This window comes from Monodelphis domestica, chromosome 1, assembly GCF_027887165.1.
Source record: "Monodelphis domestica isolate mMonDom1 chromosome 1, mMonDom1.pri, whole genome shotgun sequence".
Classification (NCBI taxonomy): domain Eukaryota; kingdom Metazoa; phylum Chordata; class Mammalia; order Didelphimorphia; family Didelphidae; genus Monodelphis; species Monodelphis domestica.
Window position 1 is genome coordinate 65,180,889 of NC_077227.1, and position 21,244 is coordinate 65,202,132.

The 21,244-nt window shown below is 39.0% G+C and overlaps 1 protein-coding gene across 1 annotated transcript in view; it reads left to right on the top strand.

The window, feature by feature from the left end:
- Positions 1 to 21,244, top strand: part of SH2D4B (SH2 domain containing 4B) — a 207,711-nt gene that overhangs the window by 50,517 nt on the left and 135,950 nt on the right. The window contains 2 exon segments of the mRNA XM_056800181.1: positions 3,568 to 3,580; positions 20,068 to 20,081. Of these exon segments, the coding sequence (XP_056656159.1) occupies positions 3,568 to 3,580; positions 20,068 to 20,081 (27 nt within the window).

Here is a 21,244-nt window from a genome sequence, read left to right on the forward strand (position 1 = left end):
CAAAAACTATGGACTATAGACCATGAAAACCATTTATTAAAGTGCAGGGTATCTGGGGGAGTGGCCAGATCAATGGCATCACTGATACGTGTAAGTACTGCTACAAATATTAAAAGTCAAACCTAAACTATCTCTTTTGTGAGTCAAGTAATCCCAATTCCTTCAATATTTTTTTTCTTAAAAACACATTTTCCTCATATCTTTTATTTACATGTAATCTCTATTTCTTAATGCATGCCCTCTTGGAGAATAACAAGAGAAAAGCTATGGGCTCAAATAAATAGCTAATACGGTCCTAGATTGTGATCCAAGTTTGAGTCCTGGTTTTGATGCTTCCCGTCTGTGTTACCTTGGGCAGGTGACTTAACCTTTCTTGGCCCAAGTTCTCTCATCTGTAAAGTGAAGGGTTGGACTAGTTGGCCTCTGAGGACCCTTCCAGCTGTGAATCTATGTCCTTTGTTCCTAATTCAGTCCCACAACCCATCCAGTCCTGTCTCTTGTGGGCACCCCAATGCCCAGCCAGATGGATGAGATGGTACGGCAATTGTCCTTTATGATGGTCTCTGAAATGTTAACTCCAGAGCAGAGCCTAGCAAGCTCTCAGATAACTGGCTTTTGTTTTCACATAATAATAACAATAACTGACATTTTCAGAGTGCCTTACTATCTGCAAAATGCAGACCTGATCTCTTTTAACCCTTAAAACAACCCTCTAGGATGAAGCTAGGCAAACTAGCTCTTCCTTTGGCACTCCCTTCCCTTCTCCCCTTACCCTTTCTTCTCCTGATGAAAATACAAAGGGCATCCCCGACGAGGACTAGACACAGTCCAGAAAAGGTCATCCATTTCAGTTGCCTACAAATTTGCATCCGTGGTACCTTTGGCAGAGTCCTTAGGGACCTTTTATTGGAGAGGGATGCACCACCTTCTTGGACCCAGACACTTGTCTCCAATCTACCTGCCAGTGGGAGACAAATTGGAATTCAGAGCTACAGCCTTTCCTAAATGGTTTCTGAAACTAAGAGGAGTCCTCACTGTTTAGAAGGGACTGTAGGAAGCTTTGTCAGAATATATTCTTAAAAAAAAAAGAAAGATGAGGAAATTCTACATATCGAGTGTCCTGAGAACAGAGAGAGAAATGGATTTGCAAGAGAAATGCAGTTAGTGTGAGAGTAACTTCTAAAGAGTCCCTCCTGGGGGAATAAGGGGTTTGATACGAGTGGTGAGATAAATAGGCAAGCTGTGTGCTTACAAGATGCACTCCATCTTTGGGGACTCTGGCAAAAAGCCGGCTCTCTCTAAGGAGTCATTTAATTGACAGGCTGTGATCTGGCAGCTCTGAACCTGCTGAGATCACAAGTAAACGATGGGCGTGGGAGTCTTTGCAGAACTGCAAGATCTGACCTCCATTGGCTCCTCCACTAATTGCTTTGAGGTGTTAAGATACTAATAAGAAGGATGCATGTGATTTTGCAGTCACTGGAGCTTCTCCCTTTTCTTCCCAACATATTTCGATGAAGGTGTGTTTTGCCATATGTTGTCCCAACAATAGCCTGGAAGAAGGATGGGAGTGGGGAGGAGTCATAGTGGAAAGATTATTATCCCTATTTTATAGATGAGGAAACTGAAACCCAGAGAGATTGGTGTAATGCACTTAGCAAGTAAATAATTAGCAGTGGCATGGAATCAAACCCAGGTATCTTAAAGCTAAGTCTGGGCTTCACCCCCTTCCCTCTCCTGTCATGAGACATGGCATATTAGATGGGATTTTTGACTTGGAGTGAGGGAGATTGGGGTTAAAACCTGACTGATACATTTTTTATACACTTCCCTTCCCTCTTAGAAGCAATACTGTATATTTGTTCCAAGAAAGAAGAGTGAAAAGGGCTAGGCAATGGGGGTTAAGTGACTTGCCCAGGGTCACACAGCTAGGAAGTGTCTGAGGATATATTTGAATTGAGGACCTCCCGTCTCTAGGTCTGGCTCTCAATCCACTGAATTACCTAGCTGCTCCTCTCTGCTTCTGATACTTATCAGATGTATGACCACTCCTGGGCTTCAGTTTCTTTATCCTTAAAACGGGAGTAATAAAGGCAGTGAGATGGCTCAATGGACACTTGACCAAGTCTAGAGTCAGGAAGACTTGGGCTGAAATTTGGCTCCAGACACATCCTAACTGGGTGATACTGGGCAAGTCTCTTAAGTCCATTTGTCTAGCCATCACCCTTCTGTCTTAGAGTTATTACTAATACAGAAAGCAAGATTTTAAAAATAAAATGGGATTAGTAATATCTGTTATACATACTTCATCAGGCTGGAAGTATCAGATCATTTTGTAATGCATGGAGGATGAAGTGATAGATTTAGAATCAGTGAAAACTGGGTTCAAATTCCATCTCTGACACTTAGGAGTTATATGTCCATAAGCAAATCATTCATGTCCTCTATGCCGCAGTTTTCTTATCTGTAAAATGGGAATAATAATAATGCCTATTTTACCTTTCCCATATAATTGCTATAGATCTCTAAATGAAGTAATATATACGAAGCACTCTGATAATTTTAAAGTCCTATACTTAATCAGCTATTATTATGAATGAGATGGAAGAGAGGTTATTATTTCATTTTCTCTGCAGATTTGAGAAACTATCCTTAGAGGGAGAGAATGAATTAGGAATAGTCAGATAGGAAACTGCAAGAAGCCTCTGAACCTACGTAGTTCTCACTTCTGTGGAGCAGAGGTTGTGTGATGTTGTATCACAGAGTTCTTTAGTGGGAGATACTCTGAGAGGTCAATACATCAAGTCTTTCTGTGTCTGTGCTATTTCTAGGTTCCTTTTTCTGGTTTCCATTTATTTTTTACATATAAGAGTAGTGGTAGTCTCTCGGTGACCGAGAATGACTATTGTCTTTGTGCATTATCATCTATTGATGTACCCTCATGTGGCTTTGGAGTCCAAAGGCTGAGGCGCACAGTTTGTGGCACATGGGCCTGGGACGCCAGTTGTTACGGGAGGTACGGTTGTGGCCTGGTGTCAGTGTTCATGTGCAGCGGCAAGACATCGACGTCGCTCATCTTCAAAGGTGGCGGCGGCATGGTGAATGTGGGTTCGCCAGCTGCTTCTGTCAGAGGCAGCGAGTTCTAGTTGCTTTGGTGTCATGCCAGCCCATTTCAAGTTGGACTTTAGCTGATCCTTGAATCTTTTCTTTGGTCGGCCTTGTTTCCTGAGTCCTGCTGACAGTTCACCATAGAATACCTGTCTTGGTATTCGCTGGGGGTCCATGCGGATGACGTGTCCAGACCATCGTAGCTGGGTCTTGAGGACCATGACTTCGATGCTGGTGGAGTTGGCTCTGTCGAGGACTTCCTGGTTGGTGATTCGGTCCTACCATTGGATCCTCATGACTGACTGGAGAGAGCGTTGGTGGAATTGCTCCAGCTGTTTCATGTGCTTCCGGTACAGTGTCCATGTCTCACAACCGTACAGGAGCGAGCTGAGGACCCCTGCGTTGTACACTTTGAGCTTCGTCGCAGTGCTTACACCGCTGTGTTGGAGGACTTTGGAGTGCAGCCGCCCAAGTGCCTGGCTGGCCTTTTGGATCCTGGCATTGATCTTGTGGTCCAGGGACCCGTCACTGGCGATGGTGCTGCCCAGCTACTTGAAAGTGTTGACGTTAGAAAGCTGCGTGCCGTCGATTGTAATGCACAGCTGGTTAGTTGGCCTCCCTGGTGCGGGTTGGAACAGCACCTCTGTTTTGCTGAGGCTGATAGTCAGGCCAAACAGTTTTGTTGGGGTGGAGAACCTGTCCACAATGGTTTGGAGATGATTTTCTTGGTGGGCCATGAGAGCACAGTCATCTGCAAAGAGAGCTTCCAGGATGAGTCTCTCTGTGATCTTTGTTTTTGCAGTCAGGCGGCGAAGGTCGAATAGTGAGCCATCCAGTCGGTATTTGATGTAGACGCCCAGGTCTAGATCCATCACAGCATGTCGTAATACTTGGGTGAAAAATAGGTTGAATAGCACCGGAGCGAGGACACAGCCTTGTTTCATGCCATTGGAGATGTTGAAGCGATAGGAAGTCTTTCCACCAGATAGGACTTCCCCTGTCATGTCAACATAAAAGAGCTGGATCAGTTTGACAAATTTTACTGGGCAACCGAGCTTGCTGAGGATCACCTATAATGTGTCCCTGTTCACTGTGTCGAACGCCTTTGTCAGGTCTATGAAGACAATGTAGAGACTCAGGTTCTGCTCAAGGCATTTTTCCTGCATTTGCCTCACTGTGAAGAGCATGTCGATGGTGATGCGATCTGGTCGGAAGCCACATTGTGATTCAGGCAGGTTCTGCTCTGAAACAGATGACAGGAGTCTGTTGAGTATAACACGGGCGAGGATCTTTTCAGCAGTGGAGAGTAGTGAGATGCCTCTGTAGTTGTCACAGGCTGCTCGTGCGTCTTTGTTCTTGTATAGGGCTACGATGGAGGCATCTCTGAGTTCTGGGGGCATGTCTTCCTCTTCCCATATGCTGGTCAGCACTATGTGGAATGCCTGGAGTGCCTTTCCATTTAAGGCCTTGTACACCTTGGTTGGGATCCCATCTTTACCGGGTGCCTTGCCTGCACTCATTTGTTTAATGGCTTTTTGGACTTCCTCTATTGAAAGAGGGATGTCAAGTTGTTCAGTGGTGTGGTTTTGGGGGATCTGGTCAAGGGCGCTTTGGTCAACTGAAGAGGGTCGGTTGAGAAGCTGACTGAAGTGTTCTTTCCACCTGTTGCTGATGCCTTTTTATCTTTTATGAGAGTGTCATCGTCAGAGGATAGCAAGGGAGTGGTGGTGGGTTTTAATGGCCCATAGACAGTCTTGTGGGCACTGAAAAATTGTTTGTAGTTTTTCATATCAGCAAACTGCTGGATTTCTTCTGCCTTTTTTTTCCCATCATCGGTCTTGCATCTTCCTGATCTCACGCTGCGCTGTGGCTTGGAGAGATTTGAATCTGTCCTTTTTAGGAGCAGAGTTTGGGTTATTTTGCCACTCCATAAAGGCTTTGTTCTTCTTGCTCAATAGGACTTCAATAGCAGTGTTGTTCTCGTCAAACCAGTTCTGGTGGTTGCGTTGTTTTGGGCCTAAGACTGCCTTTGATGTTTCCTTCACTGCATCTCCGAACTGGTTCCATTTCTCAGTTGAGCTTCCAGTGAGTGGTCCCTTGGCAGACAGCTTGTCGTCCAGGCAGGACTGGAATGTTTGCAAATAAGATGGATCTCTAAGATGACTCACGTTAAGAGTAATATAACAATAATATAATTCATGATTTGTCATACATATGTAATAAATTTTAATAAATATATTTATCAAAGAGAAATAAAATTTTACTTTAGCTCTATATCCAAAAATCTGTCTCATTCTTTCCCCTCCTCTCTTCCCCTCTCCTACTTCTTTCCCCTCCCCAAGAAGGCAGGTAATATGATATAGGTTGTATATAATACATATTTCCCTGTTTATCATAGTGTCAAATAAGACCCAATTGTTTACACTAGAGAAAAATTAATGGAGCAAATAAAATGAATGACATGTTTCAATTTATATTTGGACTCCTTTTCTTTCTGTGGCAGTGGATATCCTTTTCTTTGTTGTGAGTCCCTTGGAGTTGTCCTGGATCCTTTCCTTGTTGATAATAGTTGTCATTCACAATTGATCATCATATATTATTATTATTATTGTATACAATGTTCTGGTTCTGCTCACTTCATTTTGCATCACATCATTTAAGTCTTTCTAGGTTTTTTTGTGATCATCTTGTTTGTCATTTTTTATGGCACAACAGTATTCCTTTATGATCATATACCACAACTTGTTCAGCCATTCCCCAATTAATTTACATCCCTTCAGTTTCTAGTTCTTTGCCACCACTGAAAGGATCTGCTACAAATGTTTTACAATATAAAGTTTCTTTTCCTTTTTCTTTGATCAGCTTAGAAATAAATCTAATATTGTAATATTACTAGGTCACAAGGTATCTACACAGTTTTATAACTCTTTGAGTATAATTCCAGATTGCTCTGCAAAATAGTTGGATCAGTTCATAGTTCAACCGACAAAATTACTGTCCCTATTTTCTGTATCCCCTTCAACATTTGTCATTTTGCTCTTTTATCAGTTTAGCTAGTCTGACAGGTGTAAGAAAATAGCTCAAAGTTGTTTTGATTTGCATTTCTATAATCATTAATGCCTTAGAGCACCTTTTCATATAATTATATATAGCTTTTATTTCTTCATTCAAAAACTGCCTTGATATATCTTTTGACCATTTATTAACTGGGGAATGACTCATATGCTTATATATTTGACAAAGTTCCCTATATATTTTAGATATGAGACCTCTAAGAAACTGACTATAAATTTCTTCCCTGGCTTATTGTTTTCTTTTTAATTTTAGGTACATTTGTTTTATTTGTACAAAACTTTTTCAATTTAGTCCATTCAAAATCAACAATTTTATAATGTTTTCTACCTCTTTTTTTAACTGATAAATTTTCTCCCCATTTACCCTGTTCTTTTAATGCATTCATAATATCTCACTTTATACCTAGGTCATGCATCCATTTTGATCTTCTCTTGGTAAATAGTGTAAGATATGGTCTATATTTACTTTTTGCCAAATTGCTTTCTAATTTTCCAAACAATTAAAACATTAATTATTTTTTTATTTTTACTTAAAAATATTCTCAGATTCTTAGATTTTACTTCAATTTCTTTTCTTTTTTAAGCCCTTACCTTCCATCCTGGAATCAATACTCTGTATTAGTTTCAAGACAGAAGAGTGGTAAGGGCTAGCCAATGGGGGTTAAGTGACTTCCTCAGGATCACACAGTTGGGAAGTGTTTGAGGTCAGATTTGAATCTAGGACCTCCTGTCTCTAGGCCTGGCTCTTAATCCACTGAGCTACCTAGCTGCCCTCTTTACTTCATTTTTAAGAGAAAGACAAGATGCAAATTTCATGGTTGTACATTGTAATAGACATCAGTACTGTTAGTAGGTTGGGTGACTATAGTTAGGTTGTGGACATGTTCTAGAGTGCCGAGAGTTAGCTAATTTGCCAGTCTTCTCCACTCATCATTTAGATGTTATTATCTATTATATATTTGCCACTTGGAACACTATTGCTGAGTCTATGTTTACAAAATATTTCAATCTTAAAATACCAGAGAAGTCAAGTAGGACAACATAAAGTTTTTCTTATATCCAAATAATGAATTCTTATCCCCAAAACTTAGATTTTTACCTTTGTGAAAAAGAACATACTATTATAATCTTATAATCATTTACTATTATGTCTTGTATTTCTCTTCTATTCCATTGATCTACTTTCTATTTATTAGTCAGTATCAGATAGTGTTGATAATTACTGATTTATTTGAAATCTGGTATTACTAGACTTCCTTCCTTCACTTTTTTTGTTATTTCCTTTGCTCTACTTGACCATTTGTTTTTCCAAATGAATTTTGTTATTATTTTTTCTAGTTTGATAAAATATTTTTTTGATAATTTAATTAGGATGGCATTGAATGAGTAGATTAATTTAAGTAGAATTGCTATTTTAATTATATTGACTCTGCACATTCATGAACAATGAATATTTCTTCAATTGTTGAAAATATAAAAAGTGTTTCATAATTATGTTCAAGTAGTTTTTGGATTTGTGTGGGAAGATATATTCCTAGGTATTTTATTCTATTTATAGTTAATTTAAGTGGGCTATCTCTTACTATTTCTTCTTGAAGGACATTGCTAGTGATATCTTCAGGAGCTGCAGTCAGAGTGTCCAAATGAACTTATAACAAAACTTGTACCCTGAGAGTATGTAAAAATCCAGGATTTGGGAAAGAATCTTTAAAATGTTCCAATAAACCACATCCTTCTCCCCCATACAGGTTCAGTTTTGCTGCCACAAGAAAAGGTCAGCTTCACTGGTGTCATCACTCTAGGCTTACTATATTAGATGGAGTCAGCCATCTTTCCCATCAATGTCTAGCAGAAGTTTGCCATTCTTGGGATAATGTGGCTGAATTCTTTCCTTCTCCTGCCCAATCCCAGAGTGAATAGGTCCATGGAACTCAAAATTGGACCAAAGACTTTATACCTTTAGGCTCTGCCAGTGGTATAAAGTAAGAGTTGAACTCCTAAAACATCTGGATTTGGGTATGATGCAATTTTCATGAGCAGTGCTTCCCTCCCTTCTCCTCCCCAAACACAGACATGCACATACTGTATCTCTTTTTTCTTTTTTTTTCTTCTTCCTCTCTCACTCTTCCTTTCACTGTCTCTTCCTTCTTCCTCTCGTTCAGAAATTATATTGGCACAGGCAAATTAATGGTGATTTGGCTTTCTCTGAGTAAATGAGATATTCCCTAGGTGTGAATTGTGTTTTTGTAAATCAATGTCACAGAATCTGAATTGAACACAATCTCAGAGTTCATCTAATTCAATCATGATATGAATAAAAATTCACTTTATAATGTTATGACTAAAACTCTCTGGAGACTATATATTAATTTATAAGTATTTACTAGTAAAAGTTAAGGAGAGAGAAAAAGAGAGAATCACATGATAACCTTACTACTCAAAAGTTTTTCCACTTGCAAGAGTCTTCAGCCCTGAAAAAAAGACTGAGTGCCTCCTCTGTCCCCTTTCTTATAAGGTCAACATCATTCCTTCTGTCTCTGGTTGGACAGATTTGGCCTCAGTCCAGGTCAGAGTCCAGTCATCTAGATGCCAGGAGTCACGAGGGACTTGGGGCCAGACTCTTAGGAAAACCAGGGAACCAGAAGACCTCTGGCATCCTCCCACAATGTGTGGGTTCTCAGAATCAAAGGGGCTGATACTGATCAAAATAGGATTTCAAATAGAATAAAGGTGTCCTATTTATATTAAATTCATGAAATAACATCTCTGATGTGTTCTCATCTTTTCTCTGCTTGAATGCCTTTAGTTATGAGGAAGTCATCACCTCCTGAAGGATCCCATTCTGTTTATAAATTGCTCTTATTTTTTTAGGAACTTTCCCCTTATTTGAGTCTAAATCTGCCTGACTGCAATATCTACTCATGCTAGAACCTTTGGTTTGATCCTCTTGAATGAATGGAATAAGCCAGATCCCTTTTCTGGGGCATGTCCTTCAAATGAATCATTTGAGTCACATCTTCATAATGGGGGAGGATTTCCTTAGGCAGAGAAAAGAGGTAAAGTCATTCTCAGCAAGGAAAAAGTCATCTAAAGTATATATTGTATATTTCCCAGAAGTTTTTGTTTGTACCATGTACCTAGAATTTTCTCTGGTTAGGATTTAACTCAAGGTCAGCATTTTCATTTCCCAAGTCCATGATGGGGGTCTACTTACTTCCATTTTCCTTTGGGAAGACTGTAATGGGAAGAGTACTGTGCTTGGACTTGGAATGGCTGGATTTAAGTCCTGGCTCTGCTTATTGGCTAGGACATATTAGAGAAGTCATTTTCCCTCTCTTAACCTCAATTTCTTCATTATGAAATGGGGACAATGATACTTCTCTGTGCTGTGATCTGTATAGGATGATGACAATATCAATGCTTTGCTAGTGGAGTAAACCCTTTAATGGGTTCTTCTACTAGAAGGTATGGGCTTACATTGAGCCATCTGTTCTTTCTCCCTTTGTGAATAACAACAATGACATTTTGAAATGACTTTTTAGGGACACTATAGTCTATAACCAAAATGGAAGTTAATGTATCCACATGGGGCTGAAACTTGTAGCCTTGCACCATTTTCCAGTATGAGTAGTCCTTAACTTAGAAGAGGAAGTCATGTTCTTATGCCATCATGTTACTGCTTCTTAGGGAGTCACCCCCCACCCCCATAAGAAGGATCAATGGATGCCATGATGTCAACCTACTGGGTCAAAGAAAGCACCTGGACCTGGTGATGTGCCTTCATCAAATGATGTTCTCAGAAGAAGAAGCTGACCTCTAGGATTCCTTTGCTAATGATCCACTTCTGGCCACTTCCCTCAAACCTAATCAGGAATGTAGGTTTATTGCAATTCCCAGCTTGCATTATTGTGGATCCTACTTTCTTTGTGATTATGTGTGAGTTTATATGTTTCCTCTGAGACTCATTCCTTTAGATCTTGCTGAGAGTATATCATGTCTGTGAATTCCTGAGGAATCAAGGAACCTTAGTCTGGGGTCTTGCTGTTTGTTTGTTTTTAACTTTTACTTACCATCTTGGGTTCAATACTGTATTTTGGTTCCAAGGTAGAAGAGTGGTAAGGACTAGGCAGTTAGGGTTAAGTGATTTACCCAGGTCACACAACTGGGAAGTATCTTGAGGTAAGATTTGCATCCAGGACCTCTCATTTCTAGACCTGGCTCTCAATCTGCTGAGCCACCTAGCTGCTCTCTATTTTTTTTTTTTTATCTGAGAATAGTAGGATGCCAGGAAGGAACTGGAGAACTGACCTAAAATGGTCAGATTGTTAGAGAGGCAGTCATCATTGGTACTAGAATGGGTGGTTCTTGGATGAAGGATTTAGAGGTGAAAGGCTAATAGTTTACACAAGATCATAGATCTAGAGCTGGGAAAAGAACTGTAGAGATTGTCTAGTTCTACCTTCTCATTTTATGGTTAAGGAAACTGAGGCCAGAACAGAATTGACTTGTTCAAGGTCACAGTGTAAGCTACATAGCTGGGATTCAGATGCAGGTCTTCTGACTAGATATCAGGCTTTTTCAGAAGCAGAATGTTGAATTTGGCTCTCATCTGAGATTTTGGCTCTGAGGCGCCTCTCATTTTCACTTTTAGGGAATGCTATCTTGGGAAGAAGCCAGTATGCTTATATCCTCATATCAACTGAACTGGTGACATTTGTGATTCAATAACAGCCCCAAAAGAACAAATTTACCTCGAGCCTTGCCTAGAGGAATTTGTCACTCAATTTAACTTGAATCTTTTTGTAGTTAAAAAACAAAACAAAACCCCAAACTAGAACTACTGTCTAGTTACTCCAGAACTCATTTGTCTAGAAAGCATCCTGCAATGGTACATGTATGAAAAGGCCGTTGAATGATTCTGTCACATTTACCCAGGGAAACAATCTGAGTTCAAATCTGGTCTCAGACATGTAGTAGATGTGTGATGCTGTATGAGTCATTTATCTCTGCCTCAGTTTCCTCATCTGTCAAAATACCTGGAGAAGGAAATGGCAAATCACTGTAGTATCTTTGTCAAGAAAACTGCAAAAAGGGGTCAAAAAGAGTTGGATGTGACTAAAAATGACTAAATAACAAAATAACTATTAGCAAAGCCCAAATCTCCCTCTTTCTTTGCATACGCAAAGTAGCTCATCTTCCTAGATAGTTTCCATTTGACTAAAGAGATACTCATTTCCTGAAGAGAAGAGGTTTGGTTTAGGAACATGATCATATCATATATAACATCTATATAAGACCATCAGTCTTAATCTGATGCTTCACTTCATCATGGGGAAAGGAGGACTCTGGTTTTAAGAGGACCACCCTAGAAGAGTATAAACTCTGATGGAGAACCTTTTAAAGACTGACTGCCTAAACTGCTGCATGTGAGCCTGCTGCCTTACCCCAGACAGGGGAGAGAGGAACAATTCCCATTGGACTACTGGGCAGAGGGGTGGATCACATGAGAAATGTCCTCAGGCTGATGTGGAGAAGAGGAAGGGAGCAGTCCCCTCTGGCACGTGTGCCATAGGTTCGCCAACACAGCTCTAGAAAGTCATAGAAATGTTTGAATGTGGGAAAATGGGAATCAACTGTATCTTTGTGATTAGCATTAGCCTAGATAAGCTTAAAGAGTCTTGTCCTCAGGTGGGTGGGAAGCCAATGAGATTATGAGACACAACTGTTTTTCTAAAAGCACCAGTTTAGTTGTAGAAGGGTTATGGATTGTGCCAGTAGGAGTATCTAAATTGATGAAATGGAGTGGCCTTGACGTATAGACATTTAACTGCATAGCTGGCTCTCCCATTTTGAAATATGACTTTTTTTCCCTGTCATATATTTCATAAATAACTCTTTTGTTCAAATAATATTATTAAGGGATATAGAATCCTAGCTACTTCAGCCAGTATTTTGCTTCATCCTCTCATATCTTTAGGAAATGATATCACATACTGTCTTCAATATCTTTTCCCAAATAAATATAAACTTGTTACAATGATTTCCCTTGTTTTACTCCAAATCTAAGGCATTTGTTTATAAAATTTCAATTAGAATCCTACTTTGTAAAGGAAAAAAAGCCTGTCTATATCTTCCTCAATCAACTGATCAACATTTATTTACTATATGACTATGTTAGACCAGACATTGGGGCTAGGCATTAGATATGCAAAGGCAAAAATGAAATAGAACCATCCTTTGACTTCTAAAAATAAGAAAAGATCTTATTGGGTTGACTTTAAAATGACTCACTCACCAAAAAGGATATGGGCTTGTTAGGAGAAGAAAGGGAGAGTGGTTGGTTAGAAGAAACATTTCAAGCAACATATGGCTTAATAGGTTGATGGCTTCTGCCCAGCATCTCAGGACTGTTAAAAATGAATCTGTGAGTTAGAAAAAAAGGCTGAGAATAGAGAGCTTATTTTCTGGCACCTCTGGTCTATATGCGGATGATTGTTCCCACACTTTCTGGGTTTGGTCCCAGGTTTTCAACTGTTTCTCTTAAGAATACTCATCTAAGTCAGCTAATTTTGGCAATTAAGTTCCATTTAAACCTTACTAATTTTAATAGCATTCATTCTAGCTTTGCTACCCTTCCACCTGCCAACTGTTAAATCATGTCTCACTCTCCTGTGTCTCACTGATGCTCTCTTTTCTAAGTCTCCATTGCAGTCAGAGTCTGGGTTCTTACTAACCATCCATATTGTGCTATTCACTATGTTGACTATGTGAGTTAATTTTTTTCTCTCTGATGTAATTAGAATTTTTAAAAATAATCAGTGAGAGCTATATTCTACAGCCCTATAGATCTAGATCAGAGTTGGGCACAGATGAGGTTTTCAATAAATCAGGTATTTATGAGTGTCTAGATAGCCCATGGAATTACTAGGACCAAGATGACAGATGGAAGTGGAAAGAATACCAGATTTGGAGACAGAAGTTATGGCAAGCCTGTTGCTTATGAATGACCTTAGGAAAATGTCCCTTAATTTTTCAGGGCCCCAGTTTCCTTATCTTTAAAATGAGGAGATGGTTCTTTATTTTTTTAATTTGGAAAATTTTATTTAATTAATTTGGAATATTTTCCCATGGTTACATGATTTATGTTCTTTTCCTCCCCTTCCTCCCCCCCTCCCATAGCCAATGAGCAATACCATTGGCTTTTACATGTGTCATTGATCAAGACCTATTTCCATATTATTGATATTTGCACTAGGGTGATTGTTTAGAGTCTTTATCCCCAACCATATCCCCATAAACCCATGTGATCGATCAAGCAGTTGTTTTTCTTCTGTGTTTCTATTCCCACAGTTCTTCCTCTGAATGCGAATAGTGTTCTTCTCATAAGTCCCTCAGAATTGTCCTGGATCATTGCTGCTAGTAGAGAAGTTCATTACATTCATTTGTACCACAATATATCAGTCTCTGTGTACAATGTTCTCCTGATTCTGCTCCTTTCACTCTGCATCAATTCCTAGAGGTTCCAATTCACATGGAATTCCTCCAGTTCATTATTCCTTTTAGCATAATAATATTCCATCACGAACAGATTCCACAATTTATTCAGCCATTCCCAGATTGGAGGACATGAGGGAATGGTTCTTAGATAATCCTTGAGATGACTTGCAACTCTAAATCTCTGATTTTAAAAGTGAAGGTAAGCAGAGAACCCAGTCCTGCCACAAAGGACAGGTGTGCAGAATCATGATGACAGAGGATGGAATGTCAAGTCCCTCGAATGGTTGTTAAGTCAGTTTAGTTGGAACACAAGATATGTGAAGTTGTAATAGACAATGTATACAAAGGGCAAATGGAGACAGATTGTAGAAGGATTTAGATTCTTTTGTATTTTACTTTAGAAAAAGGCATGTGCTGGAGCCAGCTCATATTGTTCTAGAGTGGATTATTACATTTTTGTTGGAAATCTGGCCTTAGTTTGTTTGTTGACTGTCTAGACAAAAAAGAAGAGGAAAAGTTAATAATGCAGATTAAACCTAAAAGTGGATTATGTATGTATATATATTCTCCCTGAGAACCAATTCTTAAGTATTTACCAGCCCACCACTGCCTAGAGATAACAGAGAAACACTTAAGAGTTATGAGCAGGGACTAAGATGGCAAGTACCACATTTTAGGAATGTTTTTCAATTGTCTAGAGGTTGGAGTGGAGAGTAGATAGACTAAGAGTACTGAGGCTAATTAGGTGGCTATTGGAATAATTTAGGTGACAGGTGATGAGGGCCTAAAGTAGAATGGTGATAAATGGGAAAGGGAGACAGTTACAAGGAATTTTGAAATAGAGAAATCTTGGTGATTGATTGGACATAAGTGGTGAGGGAAAGGGCAAAGTTAGGGCTGGCTTTAAATTTTAGTGTATAGGTGGATAGAAGGATGGCAATGTTCTCAATAGAAAAAGGAAAGTGGAAATTGAAGCAGGTTTGAGGTAGAGAGTAGAGTGATGTGGAGATAAAATTCTGGCCATATTGAATTTTCATATCTTGGGCTATATTTAGAGCTGGATAGGACCATAAGGATTATCTAGTTTAAGACATTCTTTTTACAAATGAGAAAAATCAAGCTTAGAGATATTAAATGTATTGTTTGAGGATATATAAGAAGTAAGGGATAGACCCAGAAATTGGACCCAGGTCCTTTGATTCCTGATCCAGCAATAATTCCATTCTATTCTATTGGATAATAATGAAATATCCAGGTGTAGATGTTTAGCAGGTAGTGGGCCTCTTAATCAAGTCAGTAAGTCAACAAACATTTACCAAGTGCTTACTATGTGCCAAGCACTGTGCTAAATGCTGGCAATACAAAGAAACATTAACAAACATTCCTTGTGGCATTGTTGCCTGGGTATTTTGAAGAGGCATGCCCTTGGATGGATGGAAGACTCATGGTGAAGGTGAATGTAATATAATGGGCCAAAATGGTAGTGGACTAGATTAAGATGAGATGGAGGAATGGCTATCTCATATAGTGTAATAATGAATAGTGGAGCTGCCACAGAGAAGGGGAGGAGGGGGTAGAGGGCTAGTAGTGCTAGAACCCTACTCTTATCAGACTTGGAATAAAGAGAGAACAACATACACAATTAGAAGGGTAAAAATCTTAACATACAGAGAGGGAAGGAAAGGAAGGTGGGATAAGGAAGGGACTGGGAGTCACCTTGGGAGATTGAGGAAATAAGAGAAGGAAGGGTATGTTAAGAGAGAGGAGGTAACAGGGAAAAGTAAAGGGAAGGAAGGGAGGGATGCCTGTAGGGGAGTACATATCAAGAGGCAGAGGGGTAAGGTGAGGTGAAAAGAGAGGGACTCTTAGGACAACATAGGGAAAGGATTTTAGAATCAAACTGATATCAAGAAGTAGGAGGGCGTGGTTGAGTGAATAAGGAAGGGATTTTTGGAAAGTGGATAAAATAAGAATTAAAAGTTAATGGGGAAGATATAAGGGAGGGAGCCAGGGGAGAAGATAAGGGAGGATTTGGGGGAAGTGGTATGAATCATAAATGTATTGATTAGAAGAAATTGGACATCTAAGGAGAGATAGCAAGAAAGGACGTGGGGGGACAAATAGTGAGGAGGAATATAACTAGTAGCTATGACATTGGTTGTAAAATGGGATTAATTCACCCATGGGAAGAAAATGGATAGCAGAAAGGATCCAAAACCAGGATCTGGCAATGTGTTGTTTACAAGAAACACCCTGAAAATGAGAGACAAACATAGAATTAAAGTGAGGGGCTAGAGCAGAATATACAGTGTTTGAGGTGATCCAGAAAAGGCAAGGGTAGCAATCATGATCTCTGACTGAGTTGGGACTGAGATGGATGTAATAGGAAGGGCTGAACAGGGTAACTATATTATGTTGAAGGGGGGGAGTACTATTGAATATGAAGCATTATTGAATATTGGACCTCCATAGACCAAGAGTTATAGCATCCAGATTTTTAAAGGAAAAACTGAATCAGATATAGATGGAAATAAATAAAAAATAATAACAAAGGACTTTAATTTCCCCTCTCGGAACTAGATAAATCTAGCATAAAATACATATAATTAAAATATAATATTTAATATTATAATTCTTTATATAAAATTATAAGAATATATAAGTATATGAATATTAATATGTATAATTTTATATAAAAATTATAATAAAAAACTGAAAAATCCCAATCCTTGCTCTCAAGAGATTCTTGTTCTAAAGGGGAGTCAACATTTAAATGTCCAAATACACACAAGTCATCCAAACACAAATGAAAGATAATCTGAGAGGGGAAGGTAGCAATAACGGGGGGGGGCACCCTGAAGGACCTTTGGCAAAAAGGTGGTGCTTGAGCTGTGTCATGAAAGCACCTAAAGAAACTAAGAAGTAAAGGTGAGATGGGAAAGAAGGGCATGGAGGACAGTCAGTGAAAAGACACAGGGAAGGGAGTCTGAGTGTTCTGTTTGAGAAATAGCTAGTAGGTCAACATAACTAGATCATAGTGAAAATAGAAGAAACAAATTTTGAGAAGAACAGGAATATTGGAAGGGGTGATGTTAAGAAAATCTTTACATACAAACTTTTCATTTGTTCCCAGATTAACAAGGAAGCACAAGGAGTTTATTGAGTAATGAAAAGTCATTGTCAGACCTAAACTTAATTTTTTTTGTTTGTTTTAAATTTATTCTCATTATCATGTAAAAGCATGGTCAGTATTTTAAGAGCACACATGCAAAACGAAAGTGCCTAAATAAAATTGTAAATACACTTATGTGAAAGATAGTACCTTTGATCCACATCCATCTGACTCCAACAGTTTTCTCTGGAGGTGGATAGCATTCTCTTTCATGAATCTTTCAGGATTGTTCCAGATCATTGCATTGCTGAGAATAGCCAAGTTTTCACAGTTGATCATTGTACAATATTGCTGCTACTGTGTACAATGTTCTCCTGATTCTGCTTATTTCACTTTGCATTAGTTCGTCCAGATTTTTCCAGATTTTGCATCTTGCTTATCATTTCTTCTAACACAATAGCATTTCCATCACCAACATGCACCACAAAATTTGTTCAGCCATTCCCCAGTTAAAGGACATCCTCTCAGTTTCCAATTCTTTGCCAACACAAAAAGAGCTGCTATAAATATTTTTGTACACGTTGGTCCTTTCCTTTTTTATTATCTCTTTGGGATACTGACCCAATAGTGATATTTTAAATGATCAAAGGTATACATAGTTTTACAGTCCTTTGGACATAGTTCCAGATTGACTCCCAGAATGGTTGAATAAGTTTACAACTCTACCAGCAATGCATTATTATCCCAATATTGCCACATACCCTCCAACACTGGTCACTTTCCTTTATTTTCATAGTGGCCAATATAATGGGAGTGAGGTGTTACCTCAGTATTCATGCAAAGTACCTTTCATTTGCTACAATCAGGGGAGAGTCAAATCCAATCTTCACAACATGGAGGCTGCTAAACCTGTCTAATATTGATTGTAACTCCATTGTATTTGCATTTTTTTCTTTCTGGCTGTTTGAAGTAGTTTCTCCTTGGCTTTGGGGCTCTTGAATTTAGTTATAATATTCCTGGGAGTTGCCATTTGGGGATTTATTTCTGGAGGTGATCTGTGAATTCTTTCAATTTCTATTTTACTTTCTTGTTCAAGAATATCAGGACAGTTTTCAGTGATAATTTCTTGTATTATGATAGCCAGACTTTTTCTGATCATGGTTTTTAGGTAGTGCAGTAATTCATAAATTGTCTCTCCTGGATCTATTTTACAGGACAGCTATTTTTTTCCAATGAGATATTTAATGTTTTCTTCTATTTCTTCATTTAAATTTTTTTTGTTTTGTTGTTTCTTAATGTCTCATGAAGTTATTAGCTTCTAGTTGACCAATTATAATTTTTAAGAAAATATTTTCTTCCATGACCTTTTTAATATCCTTTTTTTCATCTGGGACATTTTTCTGTTACTTTCTTCTTTCATTGCTTTCATTTCTGTTCCACATTTTTCCTCTGTCTCTCTTAAATGATTTTTGAAATCTTTTTTGAGCTCTTCTAGATCCTAAGGTCAATTCATATATATTTTTTAAAGCTCCACATGTTTTTGCTTTGCTTTCACTTTCATGGTCTTCTTCTGTTTCTCTGCCTTGCTCTTTTTTATCTCCACAAAATTTTTTTCTCTGGTTAGGTGTTTTTTAAATTATTATTTTATGTTTGCTCATTTTCCTGACTTTTTCTTTTATCTTAAAATTGGGATCAGTTCTCAGCATAGAAAAGAAACTCCCATAAATTTGAGTTTTTCCTTGCTGCTACCCTTAGCTCTATTTCTGGGTTTCTGCAAGTTTCAGTTCTTCCCAAATGGTATGATGGCTTGTGGGTTGGGAACTCTGAGAGTCACCTCCCACTGCTGAATCAATTACCCCCTTAGACTGCTAATGACTTACAGATCTCAGAGCACTGTGAGCTACCATGTACTGGGTTCAGATTCTGGCCTAAGGTTTCAGAGGGGGCTTTTGATCTCCCTCTGGGCTTGATCAGATCAGGCACATTGTGGACTGTCTTACGCTGGAGCTCATAACCTCTTCAGGGGCTAGCTTTGGTCCTCTGTGCTCAACTGCAGACTTTCTTGTGCTGGGTCTCCGAGCCTCACCCTGGGGCTACATAGAATAGGTGTGGGGTGCAGACTGCCTCCTGTGGTCCAAGTCCATACCACAAGATTGGGCTGGGGTTTCTGGTCTTATTTGGGGCTTACACAGATCAGGTGAGCTGTACATATTGTCTTACACTGGGATTCTGGACCTTACTGCAGTATTGGGCTGGGGCTTGGAATTTACAGGTGTGTGTGGGGGGGTTGCACTGCCATTGACTTAGGTAGAGTCTCAGGGTTTTGACACTGGCTTGGTCCTAGGTACAGAACCTGTAACAGTAAATATGGGTTGGGGGGATTGCTGTTGGTTTGCACTAGTACTCATGGGTAGTCTCCCATGGGCTGCATTTCCTTCTTACTCCAGTGAACCAGACCCTCTTTGCCTACCTCTCAAGTTTTCTGCCTGAAAGTTGCTTTATTCCTTCTTCTTTTTGGTTCTTTCACTCTAGCATTTGTTTCTGAGTGTTATATTAAGGTTGGTTAGAGGGAATTCTCTTAGTGGTTTGAGCTTTCCTGGCTTCTACTCAGCCATTTTTCAGACCCATACATTAGATTTTTCATGTTGGCAGGAGAATAGACTAGAGTGGGGAGAGGCTTGTGGTAGAGAGCCTGAAAAGGAAGACATTGCATTAATGCGGTTGACAAGTAATAAGAACCTGATCCACGGTGGTGGCTATATGAATGGAGAGAAGGGGACTAGGTGGGAAATGTTGTAAAGGGAGAGATGACAAGATTGGTAATTGACTATATATTTGGGGGTCAGAAAGTGAGCATTCAAGAATGACAAAAGCTGGCAAACTTAGGTAACTGGGAGTATGGTGGCACCCTTGATAATACAGAGAAGTTTGGAAGAAGATAAAATTTTGGGGAAAAATAATTGGTTATGATTTGGTTCTGGTGATTTTGACTTCAGATGTCAAAAAAGACAGTTTGTCATGTGTGAATATTGCTCAGAAGAGAAACTAGGAATAGAGATTGAGATTTGAGAATATTCTGGATAGAAGAGATAATTAAACTCATGAGAATGGATGACATAATCAAGTGAGAGAATAGAGAAGGTAAAAAAGAAGAGGATCTAGAATAGAGCCTTGGTTGGGGACACACACAGTTGGTGACATTAATAAAAACACAGCAAAGGAAACTGAGGGAAGGACACACAATCTATGGGAACAGAGCATTGAAAAGCTAAAGAGAACAAAGTAGTCAGGTGGAAGTGGTCAGCAATGCCAAATGCTGCAAAAGTCAAGAAAAGTGATGATTAAGAAAAGGCTTTGCAACTGGTGGTTAAGAGGAAAGGAAATAAGCATATACTAAATGCCTACTATGTACTAAGCTCTGTGCTAAGTGTTTTACACATGTATCATTTGATCTTCACAATAACCTTGGTTCTATTATTATTCCTATTTTACAGTTGAGGAAACTGAGGTTAACAGAGTTTAAGTGACTTGCTAGGGTCATAGAGTTAGTGAATGTCTGAAGCCAGATTGGAGTTTAGATCTTTCTGACTTCAGGTCAATGTTCTATCTACTGTGTCATACAACTGCTCTGATATTAGTAACTTTAGAGAGAATAGTTTCAGCTAACAAGGAGCCTGAAAGGAATATTCCAGAACATTGAACAAAGAATTAGGGGAGCCCAAAAAAGCTAAGGGTATAAAGAAGATATGGGATGAGGGAATATTAAACAGTGTCCAAAGGGAGGCCAGAGGTCTTTGGGCAAAGATCATTGGATTTAGCAATTAAGTGCTTGTTGGTAACATTGGAGATAAATTTTCAGTTCCTCCTGACTTCCTTTTTGCCGTCCATGAAATGAGAATAGTAATAGATCTATTACTTAATGCACAGAACTTTGTAAGCCTTGATATGTCCTTTAAGTGTGAGATATAATTACTACTAGAGTTGAATTGCATTTTTTCCAGTCAGTCTTTTGTGGCCCTCTCTGCTTCCCCATCTTGTTATTTTGTTGAACCCTTTACATCCAGTGTCTTTGTTCCTTCCTCTTGAATGAATCCTCTCATTTCCTTAATCATTCCTTTTCTGGACTCCTTCCAATATAGCCTTACTTTCTTGCCTCAGACATGCGTCAAAGGTGGTACAGAATTTCAGTCCTCCTTGCCCCACTGAACAGCTATCTTCTGACTCTTCTGTAACTCAAACCCACATAGCCTGGGCCACAGCTCAGAATAGCCTGAGTGGTTTGGTTAAGGCATAGTGCTGTGCAGATGCATTTATCCTTCTCTGCACTATCACTCTGTCATCTAGCATTACTGCTTTCCAGGTTTCTCTCACCTAAGAGCTAATAATGCTTCAGATTATTTTTTTCCAGCGAGATGGATTTAGCATCTTTTTTCCCTCAAAATTTAATTTTATA